Source organism: Dromaius novaehollandiae, chromosome 8 (assembly GCF_036370855.1).
Source record: "Dromaius novaehollandiae isolate bDroNov1 chromosome 8, bDroNov1.hap1, whole genome shotgun sequence".
Classification (NCBI taxonomy): domain Eukaryota; kingdom Metazoa; phylum Chordata; class Aves; order Casuariiformes; family Dromaiidae; genus Dromaius; species Dromaius novaehollandiae.
The window spans coordinates 31736997-31746511 of record NC_088105.1 but is presented as its reverse complement, the minus strand read 5'-3'; the positions used below and the strand labels follow the sequence as shown (position 1 = coordinate 31746511).

The following is a 9515-nucleotide window of genomic DNA, read 5'->3' as shown; positions in this document are numbered from 1 at the left end:
AGTCTTGCCAACATCCTCCCCACCACTCCTCTGTGCTCAGGTACCCGGCTGCTTCAGGAACAGTCCCCTGTAGCAGGTGTCATCGTGGTGAGGTGACGGGGACAGATCCCTACACCCAAGATCTGTGCCTGTTTCAGGACCAGGGCTAAACCTGCCCTGTCTGCATAGCTCTGAGTTGCTCCCAGCCACTCCGGAGGCATGTCTAAGCAGGACAGCTGTGGTAGGAACCTCTCCCTTCCCCGGGAGGCCCCATGTGCGCAGCAAAGCACCAACAGCGGGGCCTTGCAGAAACGCTACCATTTATTAAGCCAGCTATTTTTGTCAACAGTGGTTTCCAACAGCGTCAGAGGACCTACCCCATCTCCCCCAGGACCCACGGCTGATTCATCGCATGCAGGGCTAAAGGACAGCCGGAGACAGGCAGCCTCAAGGGACGTAGTGGCTCAGCTGGCCGTGGCATAGCTGCCTACGCAGGAAGCTATAAGGTGCTCACAGGTGATTGCAAGCCAAGCACGGCTTCTCAACTGCAGGCAGATGGGACGCACTTGTGCGGGGCAGCCCAGCTCTGGTTTGCTGGGGATTCCCCCAGGACCTGGACAGATGCCACCTCCAAGAATTTGAGTTTTGTCCTGCTCTTAGCCCCGAATGCAAAAACTTCCCCACATCCACCCAGGAGAGCCCTGAGGATCTCCCCCACTGCTGTGGGATAGAAGGGTGCTCACAAGTCTCAGCAAGGAGAGGAGGAGTCCCACTGAAGGTGCTGCTCCAGAGGTGCAAGGCTGACAGCATGCACCCAACTGCCTTCCTAACCATGCCCAGCCCACACCACCTCTGCTTTAGAAATATTCACAACGTCTTTGCCCCCTCTTCATTTCCCACTGACTTCAGGAGACATTATCCTAACTTCCACCACCCCAACAAGGAAAAAGTCAGGCTGGGATTCACAGACAGAGGGGAAGAATGGCACCAAGCCCCAAATTAGGCCGTCTCCACACTCAGTCGGGAGCAGATGCACCCACAGGTAGTAAAGCTGGGACACTCCAAGCTCCTCTCCCTACCGCTGTGCAGGTGGAAGAGCCACTGTCCTCGAAGTGGAGGCTGCAGGATGCCAAGGTCCTTCCCTGCTCGTTTACAGGGAGCAGTTTCTGCCAAGCTAACACACAGCTCCAGCTGTAAGCCATGCTCTAAAAGCCAGCAAGAGGGTGTGATGGGAAGCATAGCGTGTGGATGGTAAAAGGCACAGGAAAAAGCCATGGCTAAAAGGACAGAGATGTCTCTAGAGCAGGGACATTGCAAATCCACCTCCAGAAACCTCATGTTTCTGATTGCTGGCTGGCTGCAGAGACCTGTCACCATTCATCAAACATATGGAGAACCCTGGCCATCACTTCCATCATGCTGCATCAGGGGAAAGCACAAGACTTGTAACACTAGTTTGAACCCCACAGACTCTGCCAGGCTGTTTATACACTTCCACTTCATCAAGACCAGTATCGCTCAACTGGGATTTTCTCGTGATTTGGTTGCAAGGTGGGACACAGTCCAGAAACAAAAGAGGAAAATTGGATCTCCGTCTCCCACCAAGTGCTCTGCTCTTCTCACACATAATCACCCTAGACAGACACTGGCCTTAAAAGGAATGTTGGAAATGAGTGTCCATAGAGACACTCAGACCTCTCTGCTCACAAGCCTGTCCCATGGCTCACACCAAACATGCTGGTGCCACCAAGCTGTGGATGTGCAGGCGCATCTCCTGTCCTGTCTGGGTGGTAGATGGGGGAAGGGTCCCCACGTTATGCAAATGAGAAGCTGAGGAATAGAGGGCTGATGCAGAGCCAGGGAGAGAACCCAGGAGTCTTGCTGTCCCAGGTGTCCCCCACCAACCCTTCACTGCCAGCTCAAGCAAAATGTCCCTCTTCAAGGACAATGGGCCACCAGGTCCCTTCATGGAACCAGCCACCTGCAAGCATCACCCTGTAGCAAACTTACGGGGACCTACCTTGCTTTGCCTCTCCCAGGTAATTTGCCATGGGGTGGGCATCCCACCCCAAGCCCCTAGTGCTGTATCACCAAACCCTGCCGGGGGGAGGTCAGAGAGACAGCATGACACAGCCAAGCCAGCCCATCTTCCCCTCCCTAGCCATACCACTCTCCCAAGCAGAAACACATGAAGCAGAGCAGATGGTTGGCAGAGCTGGACTGGGAATGTGAAGCCATGGGCTACAAGAACGTCACATCATCCTGAGACTGGAGCCAGCGCCAGTGGGCATCATATTCCAGGCGCGCTTTGCTGTTCAGTTTGCAGTTCTCAAAGTCAGCTTCAGCTTTCCGAGCCTTCCCACCTGGGTTCCCCTTGCCCATCCTTTCCCCAGCCCCTGACAGCAGTTTGGTGTCTTTGCCTGGTTCCAGAGAGGAGGGCTGCTTGCCCAAATAGCCATTGGCCACTTGGGGCTCCTTCGCAAACCGCTGCTGGTCCGGGCAGCTCCAATCCTGGGGCAGCCCAGCAGGCAAGTGGTCCGCATGGGGCCATTCATGCTCAGCTTTGCCCTTCTCTTGCTTTGCAGGTAAGCCCCTGTCGTGGTCGATCCTGGCCCAGTCCTGCTCTGCCCTGGCCAGGGCTCTGCCTGGTGCGGATGCTGTGGCAGGTTCGGCGGCATTCTGGGAATACTCATCCATGTCATCAGCCAGTGTATCCAGGTAGCTACCAATGGAGATGCTGTCCAGCTTGTCATTGGGGTCCTGCACGCTGTCCCAGCTGCCCCGCCGCGACGCCTCCTGGCTCTCCACCAGGCTGTACTGGCTGCTGGTCAGGCTGCTGCAGCGGCTGGTCAGCGTGCTCTTCTCCTCCAGCAGCCATTTCACAGCCTCAATGCCCTCGTTCACCACCACCAGCTGCTGCAGGATTTTCACGTCGACGGCTCTCAGGTAGGCCTGGCAGGGAAACGGAGAGCACGCAGGTCAGGAGGAACCAGACCCACTTTCCCCTCCATCCAGCGACCAAGGGCCCCGAATCCCAGCCCACACCTTTCTCTCTCTCGTCCCATCATGGCCTGGAACATGCCCAAGCCCCCGGCAGCCCCAGAGAGCAGAAGCAACCCGGGGAGCCGGGAATCCGCTGGCCATCCCAGGTGTAGTGCCATCGTCCCTGCTTCAAGGCAAAAGCATCACTGCAGTGGTCACGGGTCTCACAAGCTGCTTGATGAACACCATGCATGAGGCGGGGAAAAGCCCTGCAGGGAAACATCCATCCTCTTTCCAAGAGATCCTGTCCCAAGACCTGGAGACACTGTCACCTGGGACCAGTGACACATGGCATCCACTGGCCAGCCAACACCCTCCAGAAAATTGAGGGCATTTACATCACTGCCTCCTATGGGGACTGGAGCAAGCAAATATCTGTAGTCACTGGGTCCAGATCTGAGCCCGGAGCATTCCCTGAAACCCTGGGGAGCAGCTGGCAGGGCCAGAGGGATCAGGGAGGAAGACACCAAGACACTATTAAGGGCAAGAATCTTGCTGAATTACCAACACCTCCGGGCCTGGGCAATTCCCCTGGCCAACTCTCTGGGCTGTTTCAGCTGGAGCCTTTCATGCATTTTACTTCCCCCCTTTTCATACAAGTGAGGTGTCTGATCCGAGCCAGGGAAGTGTGGTGCCTGCGTGACACAGCAGGATTTAGAGACTGAGGTCTGAATCACTCCCAAAGCTACCAGCCAAGCGTCAGTTTATTTCAGGAGGTGCAAGAAAATGGAAGTGACACAAAGCATCCATCCTGGCAATTGCTTGGGCACAGCCTGGAGCAGCAGCTGGGGAAATCGTGGGGGGAGACAGGGGTTAGAGATCACAATACTCGCATTGCCGATTCTTGTCCCTCCAAGGCTGAGGGGAAGCTCTTCGCAAAACTTCAATTGCTGTAGAAACATCTGTTTTCCTAACGGGAAGGCCAGCCTGCCAAGACATTCTTGCTTGTATGATACTCGCTGCTGAAAGCCACTGGATTTCCCCTGCACAGGATGGAAATATGTTGCCAGGAAAGGGAGCAAGAAGGGAGGGGAAAAAGAGAGAGAGGGAGAGAAACCCATTGTGGGACAGGTATGGGCACCCAATGCAAGGCGATATTTGGTGGGTGTTCCTCAAACACATGAGAGAGGCTGCAAGGAGACCTTTCAGCTGGACTACTGTGGACACAGCATCTCCAAACACAAATTAGGCTGAGCAGCTGCACCCACCACAGGCAGTTTCAGAGCTTGCAAGACAAAGGCAGAGCTGCAGCAAGCCTCCGACTTGGCACTCGTGTCCCTGTGCTGACTCAACCCCTGCTGACTCACCTGCTGTGCCATGCGTCAGGGCAGGGAACGGATCTGGCTGAAAACTGCATTTGGGGGGATGGGGAGGGAAGGCGATGGGTTAAGTTTTATCCTGGACCAGATCCTGGCCCAGCTCCCTGCGGGCCCACAAACACTGCTGGGAGCCCTGGGGAAACAGGGATGGGAGCGAGCAGCTGATGGTGGGACCAGTACAGCTCGCTGGGTTGGGAGGCTCTAAACCGCATCGTTAGCCTACAAAGCTCTGAGAGCAGAGCAGCCCTTGGGATGGTGGTGGGTGTTTGACCAATGAGAACAAGGGACCCTGCTACAACCACCAGCTCTGTCACCTTTGTACCTCTTCTTCAAGCAGCTGTAGGCAGTTAGTAACCCTGCCTCTAGCACCCTCCTCACAGGGCTAAACAAGCCCAGCTCCACCTCTCCTCACAGGACACATCCCAGACCCCAACCATCAGCTCTGCTGAGATGGGACGGCCAGAAATGGCCAAATTTCCTTTGGAGCCTTCAGCATTGTCATAAGCTCATATCCTCCGAGCGGGGATGGCAGCAGGGCAGACCAGAAGTGGCTAATTTCCACCTTCCACCTCGACACATGCAAAACAGTGCATATTGTTCCTTTGACCCTTTTCCCCCCCTACTTTCGCAAAAGGCAAGAAGAAAAACCCAACACAGGTGTTGGCTAAGGCAGCAGCAAAAGGGTGATTATGGGCATCCAGCATAGCCCTCTGGGGGCTCCCACAGGTCCCCACAGACTTGTTCTCAAACTCGACCCATCCCTTGCACTGACACATGAAAGAAAACCGCAGAGTCCCCCGGGATCATTTCTAAGCACAGCAACTGTTCCTGAGCATCCGGTGCCCTTCCAGTCACCCGCCCGTTGGTGACCCACAGGTCTCCTGAGATCCCTGTCTCCGGTCCCACAATTAGCACAGCAACAAAAGCAACAGAGGGAGGAGCTTGGGAAAACTCCAGCCAGCGTTTTGGCAAGTGACGCCTCTCACTTAGGAGGACGCAAAGAAAATGGGCAAACATTTGTAGACACCCTGGCAATAACCCCTCTCCCCACCTCCACGGGCCCATCAAGTTGGATTTAAAAAAATAAAAGCAATGAGAGAGCTATAAATTGCCCAAATTGGGGCAGGAGCCAGCTTTGAACTGCAGAAACTTCCTTTCTAGGCAAGCTATTTCTAAAACTGCCTACAATGGACTTTTCTGCATGTTTTGCTAAAGCATTTGGCCTTGGCACAGACAAGACACTGGACTAGGAAGTCTGGTAATTCCCGACATCTTCCCTGGAGTCTGAGCAATTGCATTTCTCTGTGCCACATCCAACTGCTGCTGTCACGGATGCAATGGACAGAGCAGAGCCCTGAGGTCAAAAGCTGCTCTGAGATCAGTGGGCGGGATGCAAATGAAGAAACACCCCCTATTTTTCATTTGCTGGAAAGAGCTGGTGGCTGCTTTGCTGTTATTTCACACTAGCCTGAACCCTACCGTTGCACCCCTAGAAATACCCTGCCACAAGGCGAGGCTGTATGGAAGGACACCAAGAGTCTCTCAGATAGGTCAGCTGCTTTTTATTCCTGTCTCGTGCAGGACAGGCATGGTGCAAGGGACTCGGAGGCTCCGCTGAACTTGACAGCGCCGTACCCAAAGTCAGCCCAACGCTCCCCGCACATGGGCGCATCAGGACCTCGGACATCAGCAGCAGCTGCAGGGGAGGAGGATGAATAGCACGTGGCATGGGATGGTGGAAACCAGCCTGGACTCCCTGCTCTCGGACACACAGCCACGCACTGGGCCACTCTGGCCCTCAGTTTCCCCGCGTCCGCTCTGCAACACTGCCTGCCTCATCGTTATCCCATGGTGTGTGTGGGGGGTGGGGGCGGACCCCCCAGAAATGTCCTCTCTCTTTAAAAGGGGAAATACAGCCCCCAGGCAGGCTGAGCTGGTTCATCAATGCTTGTGTTTGTAGAGAGCAGCAGCACTTCTCTCCTAGCACAGGATATTCCCTGATGCCTAATATAAGGTTGAGCTGAGACAGCACAGCTCACTCCAGCAGGCAGGTGGTGTGAGGGAACAGGAATAGGTCCCCTCTTCTCTCCCCAGCAGCCAATGCTCAAGAAACCAGTAGACACCTTCTACCTTTGAGACCTCTAGATTTTGCATAATGCAGGGGGTAAACAGCTAAGAAGTTTAAAAGTTATGCAAAAAGGAGAGATGGACAAACACACCCCTGGGGCTGATCACTTAAGCTTCAGTTTCTGTGGGGCCTCAAGTATAATGACAAACCCAACCCCAAACTCAACCCCCAGAAGTCTCACTAGTCGCACACCAGAACCAGCCTGGAGCATGCCTTGGCTCTGCCTCCCCAGGGCTGTGCAGCGACAGGTTAGCAAGTCGGTTTCTGCCCTGTCCTCTCCCATCCCTGCTGCCTCCCCAGTGCATTCAAACTCAGAGCCTTCCTTTGCAATGCTAAAAAGCAAGCTGTGAACACCCGGGGTGTATGCAAAGCCTGGGGCTGGGCCCAGCCCTCTCCACAGCAGGGCAGGATTTACTCCCCCCACCCCAAATCTGCTTGCTTCCATCATTCCTACAAGGAGGAATTTGACCCAAGGGATAAAATATCCTCCTCAGATTAGGAAGAGAGAGTGGGAATTTGCTCGCTCTCTCCCCTCACCGCCCACTCCCAGGCAAGTTTCTCCTTTTAGCACTCGCTTGCTAGAACAGCAGGGTGGTATGTGGGACAGAGCTGCTTCAGAAGAAAGTTTGCTAGCACTGCTATTAGGGGCTGGGGGCGGGGGGGGGGGGCATTTTGGTTCCTATTCACACGGGAATGGGGTAGAAAAGGGGAGCCCTGCACTGAGATTTAGGAATCGGGGCTCTACTCCTAGGCCTGCCACTGCCCAGGAATGAGTTGTGCCTTGCTTTCCCCACCTGCAATCTAGGGACGTGGCTACTGACCCCCCACGTCAGTCTGCTGATGGAAACAGCCAGGCTGAAAAAAGGAAAGCCTCTGGCTCTGCGCTCTGAGCTGAGGTTAATAAAGTATCACCCCAAGTCTGGCCCCAAAGGTGTTTTACAGACTGCTGCGTGCAGTTGCTTCTGGGGTGCAGGGCTGCAGCCCCAGGAGCTCGCCTCCCCACCGGCGCAGGGCAGGGCAGGGCAGAGCTCCTTCCTCCTCCTACAAGCAACCGAGGGCTTTCAGACCTTGCTCCTCTGGTCAGAGTGCACCCTGGCAGTCAGCATGGAGGAAGGATGAAAGGTTTATGCTGCTGGGAATGACTCTGGGAACGTCGAGTTGGCTGGGAGAGATTCTCAAGGTCTCACAACAGGACAAGTCCCCAGCATGGGGGACTGCTCATGCTGGGCCAGGGCTGCACAGGGAAGGCCTCCTTGGTGGCAGGAACGGATGCTGGCTATATTTAGCCCATTTTCCTATGGAAACGATGCTTATTCGATCCTGCTTTGAGCATGTGCGTGGGAGAGTCCCTTCCCCCAGTAACATTTTAACCCATTGCCCAATCTCAGCCACATCTGCTGGAGGAGCCGGGATATTTGCTCCCTTCATGTTGCATGAAAAAAAGGAGACAAGAAAGGTCATATGTATTTTTCCCTGACCCCTTGAGGAAGGCTGCAACTAGAGCTCAACCCTTCCACTAGGCACCGGAGAAGCTACATCAGAAAGCGAACCACGGGAAAAGCTCCCATCAAACCCACCAGGGACCGAAACACGGAGCAGCGAAGGGTCACCGCTCACAGCACAGCCTGGTCCCTCGCCAGTCCGTCCCTCGGCCCCACGCTGCTGCCACCAGCTGTCCCCGCACGCACAGCAGCATTCTCGGGAACCCAAAAGACACCAACCCCGTGCCCAGATTAAATCCCAGAGAGCAGCTCGGGGAGGAGGGAGACGCAAGGGCAGCGGGTGCTGCGCGACGCGCCCAAGGGCGGGCGGGGAGGCGGCAGCAGAGCCGGGGGAGGCCCCAGGCAGCAGCTTCCCTCCGGGGCAGGTGGGAGCTGGGCGCACGGGGACCCCCGCGGCGGAGCCCAGCAACCCCAGGCCCACACCGCCCCCAGCCCCGGGGCGCGCAGGGGAGAGGCACGCGGGGCGGGAGCCGCCACGATGCCCTTGGCAAACGCCCCTCGATGGGGGGGGGGGCTGCAGTGCCCCCCAAATCCCCCGCCGGCTCTGTTCCGGAGCAGGGCCATCCCACAGCAGCCCCCCGAAATCAAGGGGGCTCAGCTGGTGCGTGAAGGGGAGTCGTTTGACAGCTCCGCTTAGCGAGCAGCATGCCCCAAACGCTGCTTTTCACCCCAAAATGGTTTGGGGAAAACTTCGCCTGCATCTAATCCCCCCCAGCCCCCCCCAAAGCGCCACTACCGGCCCCGCAGGCGACCCCGTCCCCCGGCACCCCCGGGGGCTGGTGACAACCCTCTGCGCGAGCACGGGGTGCAAGCGGGCAGGCACCGGGGGGGAGAGGGGGGGCAGGCAGTCACCCCGGGGGGGCAGTCATCTACCCCGGGGGGGGCAGACAGCCCCTGGGGGGCAGCGGCCGGGGCCGGCAGGCCGCCGCGGCACTCACCAGGTCGAGGCGCAGGGCGCGGAGGCGGTCGGCGAACGGCGGGCGGGCGCCGCGGGCCGGGGCCGGGCTCGGGGTGGCGGTTGCCGGCGGCGGAGGCGGCGCGGGGCCGGCGGCGGGCTCGGCCCGCAGCCCCCGCAGCAGCCCGGCGGGCGGCCGGCGCCCCACCTTGCTCGCCAGCTCCCACAGGTCGGCGGGCAGCGCCTCCCCGCCGCCCTCCATGCGGGGCGGGGGCCGCGCTCCCCGCTCGGGGCCCGGCAGCGGCGGCGGCGACGGCACCCCCACCCCCGGCGACGGCCCCGGCCCGGCGGCAGCGGCACCGTCACGCCAGCCACGCCCCCCGCCCCCACCTGCCGCGCCGCGCCCCGCCCCCAGCGCTGCGCCCGCCCCGCCCCGCCGTAAGCCGCCGACCGCCCGCGCATCACCGCCGTATTCCCCCGACGCAGGGGCACGCGCAAACGCCCAGCCCGCCGCGGCGCCCCCGCGGTGCTGCCCTGCCCGCACGCGGCTCCATGCTGGCCCGTTTATCCCCCGAGAGCCCGCAGCGCGGCCCGGGGCGCCCTCCTCCCCCACTGCTGCCGGGTGGCCCCGAGGCACCGAGCCCCGGGCC

At 58.4% G+C, this 9515-nt stretch overlaps 1 protein-coding gene across 2 annotated transcripts; it reads right to left on the bottom strand.

Moving 5' to 3' along the window:
- Window positions 1-282: 282 nt before the first annotated feature.
- LURAP1 (leucine rich adaptor protein 1) lies at window positions 283-9241 on the bottom strand. 2 transcript variants are annotated; one of them, XM_026104616.2, is made up of 3 exons: window positions 8909-9241; window positions 3855-4004; window positions 283-2931 (listed from the first exon to the last, which is right to left on the bottom strand). In XM_026104616.2, exons 1-3 carry the CDS (start codon window positions 9125-9127, stop codon window positions 2221-2223), a joined length of 1080 nt encoding a protein of 359 aa, XP_025960401.2. In that variant the 5' UTR covers window positions 9128-9241; the 3' UTR covers window positions 283-2220. The 2 variants fall into 2 exon arrangements, with proteins under 2 accessions (XP_025960401.2, XP_064372226.1); XM_064516156.1 differs by lacking the exon at window positions 3855-4004 and having other exon boundaries at window positions 8909-9239.
- Between the last annotated feature and the right edge of the window lie 274 nt (window positions 9242-9515).

What these genes read in the sequence shown, in the direction of transcription:
- LURAP1 (XM_026104616.2), bottom strand. Translation starts at nt 9,127, where the DNA reads ATGGAGGGCGGCGGGGAGGCGCTGCCCGCCGACCTGTGGGAGCTGGCG. An exon ending in GCGCCCTGCGCCTCGACCTG is followed by an intron (nt 4,005 to 8,908) that starts GTGAGTGCCGCG and finishes CATCCTGTGCAG; the next exon opens with GGGAAATCCAGTGGCTTTCA. An exon ending in GAGGGACAAGAATCGGCAAT is followed by an intron (nt 2,932 to 3,854) that starts GCGAGTATTGTG and finishes TTTCCCTGCCAG; the next exon opens with GCCTACCTGAGAGCCGTCGA.